The sequence below is a fragment of the Aegilops tauschii genome, chromosome 7 (genome assembly GCF_002575655.3).
Source record: "Aegilops tauschii subsp. strangulata cultivar AL8/78 chromosome 7, Aet v6.0, whole genome shotgun sequence".
NCBI lineage: Eukaryota > Viridiplantae > Streptophyta > Magnoliopsida > Poales > Poaceae > Aegilops > Aegilops tauschii.
In genome coordinates this window covers 541,767,102-541,781,309 of record NC_053041.3, presented here as the reverse complement: position 1 = coordinate 541,781,309, position 14,208 = coordinate 541,767,102, and the positions used below count along the sequence as shown (strand labels likewise).

General features: G+C 43.0%; 1 protein-coding gene across 1 annotated transcript; it reads left to right on the top strand.

The window, feature by feature from the left end:
- The first annotated feature begins 317 nt into the window (after window positions 1-317).
- LOC109778599 (geraniol 8-hydroxylase-like) lies at window positions 318-4,825 on the top strand. The gene is made up of 3 exons (XM_045231533.1): window positions 318-804; window positions 3,317-3,360; window positions 4,220-4,825. The coding sequence occupies exons 1-3, from the start codon at window positions 318-320 to the stop codon at window positions 4,823-4,825; spliced, it is 1,137 nt and encodes a 378-aa protein (XP_045087468.1).
- Window positions 4,826-14,208: the final 9,383 nt, after the last annotated feature.

Sequence of the window (14,208 nt, the reverse complement as noted above, 5' to 3'; positions counted from 1 at the left end):
TTTAAAAAGTTTGCTTCGCGGAGATGGAGGCCTAGAGGCGCATTGAGATTTGCTCAAGACACGTCGCGGATGGATGCATGAGTAAAAAGATTTCAGCACCCTGGAATTTTGAATGTGTTTCTATTTTTCTATAAGTTGTGTCTATAATGATCTGTCATACTCCCTTCGTTTAGAAGCAAGTGGCGATGTTTTAGTCTGAATACATAATAGTGTCTGAGGCCTTCACAAAAATGAGTCTCCAAAACATAGCTTTGACTACTAGCTTCGAGTACTATTTAGAGTCTCCTGTGCTGCACGCCGAACTGCACAAAGAAGCGATGGCGGCCGTGGTTGCGCTTCTGCCTTGGCTAGCATGGCTCGCCGTCGCTTTCCTCTCTTTCTACCTTCTCAACCTCCTCGCGCACGCGCGCTCCGGCCTACCGCCGGCCCCCCGCCCACCGCCGCTCATCGGCAGCCTCCACCTCCTCAGCGACAAGCCGCACCGCTCACTCGCCCGCCTAGCCAAGATCCACGGCCCGCTCATGTCCATCCGCCTCGGCGTGGTCACCACGGTGGTCGTCTCCTCCCCTGCCATGGCCCGGGAGTTCCTCCAGAGGCATGACTTGTCGGACTTGTCGGACTTCTTCCCGGTGCTCGCGCCGGCCGACCTGCAGGGCATGCGTCGGCGGCTGGCGCGGCTGTTCGCGCGGCTGCATGCCGTGTTCGACGCCGAGGTGGACCAGAGGCTGCACGGCCGCGACGCCGGCCAGCCCAGGAAGAACGACTTCCTGGACGTGCTGCTCGACGTGGCAGCGCGTGAGGATGGCAAGAACCTGCTCGACTGACCTTGCTAGAGGGTTTTCCTGCAGAATTCTATCAGAATTTTTGGGATATCATCAAGACCGACCTTTTGGATTTGTTCAATTGTCTTCATGCCGACCGACTAGACCTATTTAGACTTAATTTTGACGAGATTGTCTTGTTGCCCAAGATTAAGGAGGCCGAACGGATCCAACAGTTCAGACCCATATGCCTCCTTAATGTTAGCTTCAAGATTTTCACCAAAGTGGCCACAAATAGGTTAAACTCGGTAGCTGATCATGTTGTTCGGCCATCTCAAACGGCGTTCATGCAAGGAAGGAATATACTCGATGGCCTAGTAATTTTGCATGAGACCGTTCACGAGATGCACCGGAAAAACATGAGTGGAGTAGTATTCAAAATTGACTTTGAAAAAGCCTATGACAAGGTCAAATGGTCTTTCCTCCAACAAGCCCTAAGAATGAAAGGTTTCTCCGATAAATGGCGTCAGTGGATCCAAAATTTTGTAACTGGAGGTAGTGTGGCCATCAAAGTCAATGATGATGTAGGCCATTACTTTCAGACAAAAAATATGACTACGACAGGGTGACTCCATGTCTCCAATGTTATTTAACATTGTTGCTGACATGTTGGCTATTCTGATTGAGCGTGCTAAGCAGGACGGCCAGATAGAAGGAGTAGTGCCACATCTTGTGGATGGTGGCCTCTCTATTCTGCAATACGCCGATGACACAATTCTTTCTATGGAACATGACCTAGACAAGGCTCGAAACCTAAAACTCTTGCTCTCAGCGTTTGAGCAAATGTCGGGTCTCAAAATTAACTTCCATAAAAGTGAACTTTTCTGCTTTGGAGAAGCCGTTGAGGCGGCTGCCGATTATGCTGACCTCTTTGGTTGCGCACATGGCCAATTCCCGATTAAATATTTGGGAATACCGATCCACTATCGGCGTCTCACCATTACAGAGTGGAAGCATGTAGAGGAGCGTCTAGAGAAACGATTGAGCAGTTGGAAAGGCAAGCTGCTCTCAGTTGGAGGACGGCTGGTTTTGATTAACTCCGTTCTCACAAATATGGTTCTCTATATGCTTTCTTTCTTCCAACTCCCAAAAGGGCTCCTGCAAAGATTGGATTATTTTAGATCCAGATTTTTTTGGCAAGGAGATGGAGAAAAGAAAAAATATCGATTGGCCAAATGGAGCATGGTTTGTAGGCCAAAAGACCAAGGCGGCCTTGGAATTCGTGACCTATATGTCAAGAATGAGGCCTTGCTCAGTAAATGGTTGTTCAAACTTCTTACTGAGGATGGTGTTTGGCAAACCATGTTGCGCAACAAGTATCTAGGCCAAAAGGCGGTGTCCCAGGCATATTGGAAACCTGGTGACTCGCACTTCTGGGCTGGCCTAATGGCGGCAAAGAAACATCTCTTTCACTTTGGGTCTTTCGCGATAAAAGACGGGTCGGAGATTCGATTCTGGGAAGACATCTGGCTAGGCAATGCCAGTCTCAGAGAACAATATCCAGCCTTATATAACATTGCTCGCGATAAGAACAACAATATTGCGCACGTGCTCAGTTCATCCCCGCCGAACATTTCGTTTAGGCGGGATTTGATTGGCCCCAGACTTCTGTCATGGCATAATCTTTTGTCCCGGTTGGATTCGATTAACCTGACACAAGGTCGGGATGTGTTTCGCTGGAACCTTACTACATCAGGGTCTTTTACAGTAGACTCTATGTACCGTGCGCTCACACATTCTGAGGTACCAGTGAGTAATAACAAGAAAATTTGGAAGTCCAAGATTCCACTAAAAGTGAAAATTTTCATGTGGTATCTTCGTAAGGGAGTTGTGTTGACCAAAGACAACCTCGCACGACGCAACTGGCCAGGGAGTAAGAAGTGTTGTTATTGTACTCATGACGAGACAATCAAACACCTTTTTTTCAATGCAAGTTTGCACGTTCTACGTGGTCAATCATCCAAATAGCGTCAAATTTATATCCGCCCACAAGTGTTGCCAATATATTTGGTCACTGGTTGGACGATATTCCAAATAGGTTTAAAGCGCTTATAAGGGTGGGAGCGTACGCCTTAATTTGGTCGCTCTGGCTATGCAGAAACGATTTGGTTTTTAATGGAAAAAATGCTTCTCCTCTGCAGATTATTTTCCGTTGTACGCAATCGCTTCATACGTGGTCTATGCTGCAACGATCGGAGCACCAATCGCTGTTCAAGGCGGTGTGTACGCGGTTGAAGCAGGTGGCTACGGAGGTTTTTTCCCAATATGGGTGGCAGCATAACCTCCGGATCGATCCACCACCACCTTCGACATAGGCATAGTGTCGGTCTATAGGACTTTACTGTTGCCGATATGTCGGTTTATATTTCATGTTTTTTGTCAGACTTTTGGATTTGGCTGTGTGCATCTCAGTTATGCAGAGGCCGGGTGTTAGTCATAATGTTTTGTATCCCCTTAATGCTACATTCTGAGATAATAAAATCGCCCTTTATCGAAAAAGAACCTGCTCGACCGTGAGACCCTACGCTCACACTTCACGGTAATCACACAACTTTCTTTCTTACTCTTTGATTGATTCCATAGACCGCACATGAGCCTGCCGGGGATCAAAGCACATGGCCATCCTTGCTGACTGAGCCTCTCCTGGGGATCAAACAAATAGTGGCACATGGCCAGGCAAAATGTGGCATCCAGATAGGAACTATAACGTGGAACAAATTTCATATCCAACTTTGACTTTTAGACCAGGAAATGAAAATTGGAACTTGATATAGATTGAAGAGTTACCAATTTGCTTCTATTCATAGTCGATTTTTTTCTGATTCTTATTTCCCTATGCTTAGACCAAATTTTATGTCTCTAACGATAATTATTATCGGTAGAAACAACAATAGTTATGATGACATCCACTATAGTATGCTACTGGAAACACGAACACATATAACTTCAATCTTACGATTTGAATACTCAGTTCCATGATTATGTCTCCAAAATTCATGTAGGATAATGTCGGCATGGGAATTTTATAGGAATCATGTGACATGTCAAGTTATTCACCATATATAGCTCTCCTGTAGATTTCACGCAAAAGAAAAGCTCTCCTATAGATTGCACTTCACCATCGGTGAGTGCAAAAGGAAATATTGGTCAAGAAAAATTGCTCCTTCTACTATAATGCAATGAGATGAATATCGAATCTCATGTTGCATATCAATGAATTATTGCATATATCATGCATCCATACATTACCGCAGTGTGCAGTTCAAAACGGTTTTGATTATTTTATAACACATTTAGCAAATAATCCCTTGTACTTTGCATGACGCTTAATTAGTTTATCTTAATTAATAGCTACATTTAACAGACTATATTCATGTAATATTATATTTGCATGTTAGGATTTGTTTGCTGCCGGTAGTGACACAAGCTCTAACACAGTGGAATGGGCAATGACTGAGCTTCTTCAAAACCCATCATCAATGGCTAAGGTTTGTGACGAGCTTGCACAAGTTATCGGCTCAAGAAGGAACATTGAAGAAGCTGATATTGTCCGGTTGCCCTATCTCCAAGCTGTCATAAAAGAAACTTTTCGACTCCACCCTCCTGCCCCACTACTGTTGCCACGCCAACCAGAGATGACTGTCAAAATAGCAGGTTGCACAATACCTAAAGGTTCACGTGTGTTCATAAACGTATGGGCGATAGGTCGAGATAAAGATGTATGGACTGAACCTGAGAAGTTTATGCCCGAGAGGTTCTTGGGTTCAACGATTGACTTTAGGGGTGTGGATTTTGAGCTCCTTCCATTTGGTGCTAGGCGTCGGATTTGCCCAGGAATGGCATTGGCAATTAGGATGGTGCATGTGATGCTCGCTTCATTGTTAAATCAGTTTAAGTGGAGTCTCCCTGTTGAGCTGGAACGTGATGGGATTGATATGGATGATCAGTTTGACCTGACGCTAGCGAAGGTTGTGCCCCTTTGTATTATAGCACCACCCATTTGAGCCAATGGCAAAATGCGGCATTGTTAACAATGGTTTAGATGTTGCTGATGTCTAATAATTTAAATGTATCAGCATTGTAATTTAGACCATTATTCATGTGCAAATCCTCATATTCTCTCATACTACAAACATTTTGTACCTTCATTAGTCAATGATATTTGCCAAAATATGAACAAGCACAAGTTTCAAAATTTTGATATTCAAATCTAATACGAAAAACCACGGTGGCAAATTAGAAGCATTGACAAGCCAATTTTGGATCTTAACAATATAAACCAAATTTCTACATTTTAGCGTACAAGGAACGAACAAATCATATTAAAAAATTCAAAATCTTTGACCTAGAAATATATGAACAAAAAAAATTTGGATCCACATCATAATAGATTAGGTGGTCAACAAGGCTATAGTGCTTTCCGTTTGTGATTGTGATGCTAAGCTAATATATATTAGATGGTCAACAAGGCTATAGTGCTTCGGATGGTGACAGTGACGTCTAGGGATGAATACAAAACTTTCCACCCCCCCCCCCCCAAAAGGGAAACAGAGAGAAAAATATGGAGGCAAAAAAAGGAACATTGCAAAAATGAAAATGGATTTTCCTTACGTAGAAATCGTAAAGACATGGCACATTCCATTTCCATGAATAGGAAATGTTCCATTTTTGCCATGGCTATATTATGACCCAATTCTGTACTCAATAAAACCCATACTACGACCAAAAGGACAACACTAATACCTAACATAGTCACTAAGTCGAGGAGCCTCCATGTGGTGCGGTTGGTTTAGGAGTTATGACACCGGCTTAGGAGTCATCGAAAGATGTTCTAGTCATATTATTTGAAATAGTTTGCTAGTTTTCTTGTGATTTTTTCAATTGTTCAAGGTTTTTTTGTTCCCACAAACATCCGATTTTGTATCCGCTATGCACTGTATTCTCTTTGTATTCGTTTTTGGTAGTATCTGTATCCGTATTGATTTTTGGTATTCACTCCTGTTTGTAAGAAAAATATGAAAATAAATGTGGCATCACTTAGTTTCATTCGTTTCCACTCCATTTTATTAGGCGGTCAACTAGGCTACAATGCTTTGTGATGGTGATGTTATGTCAAGATAATATATTAGGGAGTGAGCTCCAATGGAATGCTTTCGGATGGTGATGGATAGAGATACACAATGTTAAAGTGCTCCTTCAAATAAGTGACTAAACCAAGTAACCACACCTAAGGAAAAAGAAGAAGAAGAAGAATAAAGTGAATGCCGTCATGAACTGACTACATATTGCAAAAGGCCAATACCTCGGCCACTTAAGATTCTCCAAGTTTCATCACATGCAAGCCTGGCCATGTCTTTTGGTTCTCGTTGTAACTGTGAACGGCAATACGATCGCATGATCTAAAAAACTCATGGTTTAACTTTTAATCGTTTTTAAGACTTTGTAGCAATGCAATGACATTGTGATAGGACCCAAATAAAACCTACAGCCACGGTTTCACACTCAATCTTGACCATCATTATGCTTGTGTTTTATAGAAGTTAAGTTTATTATTGAAACCATGATAATTGCGAAAAAAAATATTTCCTAATTGATGAGTGATACCTTTTGCCATTAATGACTAGTGAATGCAAGAAATTTCAAAATCCTTTGTTTAATGTGTTTCCACAGGAAATGGACCCAAGCATAAAAGAAAATCATTACATGGAAGGAAACACCAAGTGTGGGAGCAAAGCCAAGCCAAGCAAAATGGGGCCGCCAGGGAGGCAATAGAGCAAAGGATGGTGCCTTGTAAGAGCGCACCCACTCGTACCAAAAGTCGTACACACTGCTACCTCTTGAGCACTGCATTGGTTTTCCCTTAAAAAGGAAAGGGTGATGCAGCAAAGTAGCGTAAGTATTTCCCTCAGTTTTTGAAAACCAAGGTATCAATCCAGTAGGAGGCTACACGCAAATCCCTCGTACCTACACAAACAAATAAGAACCTTGCAATCAACGCGATAAAGGGGTTGTAAATCCCTTCACGGCCACTTGCAAAAGCGAGATCTGATAGAGATAATAATAAGATAAATATTTTTGGTATTTTTATGATATAGATTGGAAAGTAAAGATTGCAAAATAAAATAGATCGGAAACTTATATGATGGAAAATAGACCCGGGGGCCATAGGTTTCACTAGTGGCTTCTCTCAAGATAGCATAAGTATTACGGTGGGTGAATAAATTACTGTCAAGCAATTGATAGAAAAGTGCATAGTTATGAGAATATCTAGGCATGATCATGTATATAGGCATCACGTCCGCGACAAGTAGATCGAAAAGATTCTGCATCTACTACTACTACTCCACACATCGACCGCTATCCAGCATGCATCTAGAGTATTAAGTTCCTAAGAACAAAGTAATGCATTAGGCAAGATGACATGATGTAGAGGGATAAACTCAAGCAGTATGATATAAACCCCATCTTTTTATCCTTGATGGCAACAATACAATACGTGCCTTGCTTGCCCCTGCAATCACTGGGAAAGGACACCGCAAGATTGAACCCAAAGCTAAGCACCTCTCCCATTGCAAGAAAGATCAATCTAGTAGGCCAAACCAAACTGATATTTCGAAGAGACTTGCAAAGATAACCGATCATACATAAAAGAATTCAGAGGAGATTCAAATATTGTTCATAGATAAACTTGATCATAAACCCACAATTCATCTCGATAAACACACCGCAAAAAGAATTACATCGAATAGATCTCCAAGAAGATCGAGGAGAACATTGTATTGAGATCCAAAAAGAGAGAAGAAGCCATCTAGCTAATAACTATGGACCCGAAGGTCTGTGGTAAACTACTCACACTTCATCGGAGAGACTATGGTGTTGATGTAGAATCCCTCCATGATCGATTCCCCCTCCGGTGGAGCACCGAAAAAGGCCCCTAGATGGGATCTCACGGGTACAAAAGGTTGCGGTGGTGGAAATAGTGTTTCGTGGTGCTCCTGGATGTTTTCAGGGTATATGAGTATATATATAGGCGAAGGAAGTCGGTCAGGGGAGCCACGAGGGGCCCACGAGGGTGGGAAGCGCGCCTACCTGCCTCGTGGCCGCCTTGTTTGTTTCTTGACGTCCACTCCAAATCTCCTGGATTGCGTTTGTTCCAAAAATAACTCTGTCGAAGGTTTCATTCCGTTTGGACTCCGTTTGATATTCCTTTTCTGCGGAACACTGAAATAGGCAAAAAAACAACAATTTAGGCTGGGCCTTTGGTTAATAGGTTAGTCCCAAAAATAATATAAAAGTGTATAGTAAAGCCCATTAAACATCCAAAACAGGTAATATAATAGCATGGAACAATCAAAATTATAGATACGTTGGAGACGTATCAAGCATTCCCAAGCTTAATTCCTGCTCGTCCTCGAGTAGGTAAATGATAAAAACAGAATTTTTGATGTGGAATGCTACCTAGCATATTTCTCAATGTAATTTTCTTTATTGTGGCATGAAATTTCAGATCTAAATGATTCAAGATAAATGTTTAATATTGACATAAAAATAGTAATACTTCAAGCATACTAACAAGTAATCATGTCTTATCAAAATAACATAGCCAAAGAAAGCTTATCCCTACAAAATCATATAGTTAGGCCATGCTTCATTTTCGACACACAAAATGCTCCCATCATGCACAACCCCGGTTTCAGCCAAGCAATTGGTTCATACTTTTTAACACGCTTCAGCTTTTTCAACCCTCACGCAATACATGAGCGTAAGCCATGGATATAGCACTATGGGTGGAGTAGAGTATGATGATAGGGATTATGTGAGAGAACAAAAAAAAGGAGAAAGTCTCATATTGACCCGGCTAATCAACGGGCTATGGAGATGCCCATCAATTGATGTCAACATAAGGAGTAGGGATTGCCATGCAACAGATGCACTAGAGCTATAAATGTATGAAAGCTCATCAAAAGAAACTAAGTGGGTGTGCATCCAACTTGCTTGCTCACAAAGACCTAGGGCGATTTGAGGAAGCCCATCATTGGAATATACAAGCCAAGTTCTACAATGAAAAATTCCCACTAGTATATGAAAGTGACAACATAGGAGACTCTCTATCATGAAGATCATGGTGCTACTTTGAAGCACAAGTGTGGTAAAAGGATAGTAACATTGTCCCTTCTCTCTTTTTCTCTCTCTTTTTTATTTTTTTTCTTTTCTTTTTTTATCTTGGTGGGCTTCTTTGGCCTCTTTTTTTATTTGGGCTTCTTTGGCCTCTTTTATTTTTCATAAAGTCCGAAGTCTCATCCCGACTTGTGGGGGAATCATAGTCTCCATCATCCTTTCCTCACTTGGGACAATGCTCTAATAATGAAGATCATCACACTTTTATTTATTTACAACTCAAGAATCACAACTCAATACTTAGGACAAAATATGACTCTATGTGAATGCCTCCGGCGGTGTACCGGGATATGCAATGAATCAAGAGCGACATGTATGAAAGAATTATTGAGGTGGCTTTGCCACAAATACGATGTCAACTACATGATCATGCAAAAGCAATATGACAATGATGGAGCGTGTCATAATAAACGGAATGGTGGAAACTTGCATGGCAATATATCTCGGAATGTCTATGGAAATGCCATAATAGGTAGGTATGGTGGCTGTTTTGGGAAGATATAAGGAGGTTTATGTGTGGTAGAGCGTATCGTATCACGGGGTTTGGATGCACCGGCGAAGTTTGCACCAACTCTCAAGGTGAGAAAGGGCAATGCACGGTACCGAAGAGGCTAGCAATGATGGAAAGGTAAAAGTGCGTATAATCCATGGACTCAACATTAGTCATAAATAAATCATATAATTATTGCAAAAATCTACAAGTCATCAAAAACCAAGCACTACGTGCATGCTCCTAGGGGGATAGATTGGTAGGAAAAGACCATCGCTCGTCCCCGACCGCCACTCATAAGGATGACAATCTAAGAACACCTCATGTTTCAAATTTGTTACACAACGGTTACCATACGTGCATGCTACGGGACTTGCCAACTTCAACACAAGTATTCTTAATTCACAATTACCCAACTAGCTAGCATGACTCTAATATCACCACCTCTATATCTCAAAACAATTATCAAGTATCAAATTGATCATAGCATCCAATTCACTTCCTATGATAGTTTTTATTATACCCAACTTGGATGCCCATCATTCTAGGACCAATTTTATAACCATAGCATATACCATGCTGTTCTAAAAGACTCTCAAAATAATATAAGTGAAGCATGAGAGATCAACAATTTCTTCAAAATTAAACCATCGCCGTGCTCTAAAAGATATAAGTGAAGCACTAGAGCAAAACTATCTAGATCAAAAGATATAAGTGAAGCACATAGAGTATTCTAATAAATTCCAAATCATGTGGGTTTCTCCCAAAAGGTGTGTACAGCAAGGATGATTGTGGTAATAATAAGATAAATATTTTTGATATTTTTATGATATAGATTAGAAAGTAAAGATTGCAAAATAAAATAGATCGGAAACTTATATGATGGAAAATAGACCCGGGGGCCATAGGTTTCACTAGTGGCTTCTCTCAAGATAGCATAAGTATTACGGTGGGTGAACAAATTACTGTCGAGCAATTGATAGAAAAGTGCATAGTTATGAGAATATCTAGGCATGATCATGTATATAGGCATCACGTCCGTGACAAGTAGATCGAAACGATTCTGCATCTACTACTATTACTCCATACATCGACCGTTATCCAGCATGCATCTAGAGTATTAAGTTCATAAGAACAGAGTAACGCATTAGGCAAGATGACATGATGTAGAGGGATAAACTCAAGCAATATGATATAAACCCCATCTTTTTATCCTCGATGGCAACAATACAATACGTGCCTTGCTGCCCTTGCTGTCACTGGGAAAGGGCACCGCAAGATTGAACCCAAAGCTAAGCACTTCTCCCATTGCAAGAAAAATCAATCTAGTAGGACAAACCAAACTGATAATTCGAAGAGACTTGCAAAGATAACCGATCATACATAAAAGAATTCAGAGGAGATTCAAATATTGTTCATAGCTAATCTTGATCATAAACCCACAATTCATCGGATCTCGACAAACACACCGCAAAAAGAATTACATTGAATAGATCTCCGTTTGATATTCCTTTTCTGCGAAACACTGAAATAGGCAAAAAGCAGCAATTTGGGCTGGGCCTCCAGTTAATAGCTTAGTCCCCAAAATAATATAAAAGTGTATAGTAAAGCCCATTAAACATCCAAAATAGGTAATATAATAGCATGGAACAATAAAAAATTATAGATACGTTGGAGACGTATCACACACCTCCAGGAGCTCCGTGATGTCTAACCAAGCACACTTTGTAAAAGGGCTCGGGTCTAATATGCAACAGAGGCATCATGAAACATCGCAAAATACCACCCATAGCCATTCACAAACCCTAGCTGCCTCCATTTCCCACTCATCTCCACAGCCATCACCACCATCACTACCGTAGCCATTCTCTTGAGTTAGCCATGATTCTAATCGGTGCATCGAAATTGGTAAATATTGTAAGACTAGTCATCAATCAATCATTCATTTTTATGTCGTCCTCAATAATTTCTTCTTGCAATCTGATCGTCATGTGTGAGTAATTCACTAAGGCGATGGGTTTGAGGCAAGGCCTTCCAACCCTGTGTTTTTGTGCACAGGATCGTTGGATGACTTTGCTTAACTGGCGTTATTTGTATGTGTCCTTTACAGTGGAGTTGATGTTTATCTTCTTTTCATTCTCATGCCCATAGGTACCTGTGATCCCGCAGATCGATCAAAGAGGAGGTAAAAAGCGAGGATGTGTGGAATGCTATTTTGAAAATCAGTGACATAATGGATTACATTGGCCCATAGATCCACGCCACCATGAGGTCGCCGCACCGGCGCATCCCACATTCCCGACCTGCCGTTGCTGCTGATGGAGCCAAATTAACCAGCATGCGGCAACGATAGTGCGGGACATGGTTGGCCAAGAAATATGACCGCAACACTGGGAAGTACTACTGGCTTTGCTCCTTCCACTCGGAGCAGCAGGTTGTGCACAGACGACGTCAAGTCGGTGCATCCAACACTGGAAGTACTACGGCGCCGCCAACAACCGCTATTTCCCCACTGGCCTTGGAGCCGGTCGACCCCCGGGTTGCCACCTCTCGTGAGAAGCAAGAATATCGGGAGGCCCGCGAGTGCATCACGACGGAGCAATCTGACGGTGACTACAAGGTGGAGCTCCACCACTGCTACCCAGAGCGCGTCGAGGCAGAGCGCCGGTGATAACCCACAAGTATAGGGGATCGCAACAGTTTTCGAGGGTAGAGTATTCAACCCAAATTTATTGATTCGACACAAGGGGAGCCAAAGAATATTCTCAAGTATTAGCAGTTGAGTTGTCAATTCAACCACACCTGGATAACTTAGTATCTGCAGCAAGGTATTTAGTAGCAAAGTAGAAGTAACGGCAACAGTGGCAAAAGTAACGATAGCAGTTTTATAGTAATTGTAACAGTAGCAACGGTAAAGTAAATAAGCAAAGCACAATATGTGAAAAGCTCGTAGGCAATGGATCAGTGATGGATAATTATGTCGGATGCGATTCCTCATGTAATAGTTATTGTTGGAAATATGCCCTAGAGGCAATAATAAAGTGGTTATTATTATATTTCCTTGTTCATGATAATTGTCTATTGTTCATGCTATAATTGTGTTATCCGGAAATCATAATACATGTGTGAATACATAGACCACAACATGTCCCTAGTGAGCCTCTAGTTGACTAGCTCGTTGATCAATAGATGGTTACGGTTTCCTTACCATGGACATTGGATGTAGTTGATAATGGGATCACATCATTAGGAGAATGATGTGATGGACAAGACCCAATCCTAAGCATAGCACAAGATCGTGTAGTTCGTCTGCTAAAGCTTTTCTAATGTCAAGTATCATTTCCTTAGACCATGAGATTGTGTAACTCCCGGATACCGTAGGAATGCTTTGGGTGTGCCAAACTTCACAACGTAACTGGGTGGCTATAAAGGTGCACTATGGGTATCTTCGAAAGTGTCTGTTGGGTTGGCACGAATCGAGACTGGGATTTGTCACTCCGTGTGACGGAGAGGTATCTCTAGGCCCACTCGGTAGGAAATCATCATAATGAGCTCAATTTGACCAAGGAGTTGATCACGGGATGATGTGTTACGAAAGAGTAAAGAGACTTGCCGGTAACGAGATTGAACAAGGTATAGGGATACCGACGATCGAATCTCGGGCAAGTATCATACCGGTAGACAAAGGGAATTATGTACGGGATTGATTGAATCCCGACTTCGTGGTTCATCTGATGAGATCATCGTGGATCATGTGGGAGCCGACATGGGTATCCAGATCCCGCTGTTGGTTATTGGCCGGAGAGATGTCTCGGTCATGTCTACATGCCTCCCGAACCAGTAGGGTCTACACACTTAAGATTCGATGACGCTAGGGTTATAGGGAAAGTATGTACGTGGTTATCGAATGTTATTCGGAGTACCGGATGAGATCCCGGACGTCACGAGGAGTTCCAGAATGGTCCAGAGGTGAAAATTTATATATGGAGTCATCATACGGTCACCGGAAGTGTTCGGGGGTATGCCGGTATTGTACCGGGGCCACCGAAGGGGTTCCGGGGGTCCACCGAGAGGGTCCACCTGCCCCGGAGGGCCCTATGGGCTGTATGTGGAAGGGAACTAGCACCTAAGTGGGCTGGGCGCCATCCCCCCTAGGGCCCATGCGCCTAGGGTTGGGGGGAACCCTAAAGGGGGCGCCCCCCTTGGCTTGGGGGGCAAGCCCCCTCCCCTTGGCCGCCGCCCCCCTCTAGATGTCATCTAGAGGGGCCGGCCCCCTTCCGTCTTCGCCCTATAAATATAGGGGAGGAGGGAGGGCAGCGGCACCACATCCAAGGCGCAGCCCTCCCCCTCTCCAACACCTCATCCTCCTTCCGCGGTGCTTGGCGAAGCCCTGCCAGAGTACCACGCTGCTCCAACACCACCACGCCGTCGTGCTGCTGCTGGAGTTATCTTCCCCAACCTCTCCCTCTCTCCTTGGTGGATCAAGGCGCGGGAGACGTCACCGGGCTGCATGTGTGTTGAATGCGGAGGCGCCGTTGTTCGGCGCTTAGATCGGAATCAACCGCGATCTGAATCGCTACGAGTACGACTCCTTCATCCGCGTTCTTGTAACGCTTCCGCATCGCGATCTTCAAGGGTATGAAGATGCACTCCCCTCTCTCTCGTTGCTAGTCTCTCCATAGATTGATCTTGGTGATGCGTAGATAGTTTTTAATTTCT

Bases quoted from the DNA above. Each gene is read 5' to 3' on its own strand.
- LOC109778599 (XM_045231533.1), top strand. From the start codon at position 318: ATGGCGGCCGTGGTTGCGCTTCTGCCTTGGCTAGCATGGCTCGCCGTC. The intron at 805-3,316 runs GCAAGAACCTGC...GCCCTTTATCGA, and splicing joins CGTGGCAGCGCGTGAGGATG to AAAAGAACCTGCTCGACCGT. The intron at 3,361-4,219 runs GTAATCACACAA...TTTGCATGTTAG, and splicing joins CCCTACGCTCACACTTCACG to GATTTGTTTGCTGCCGGTAG.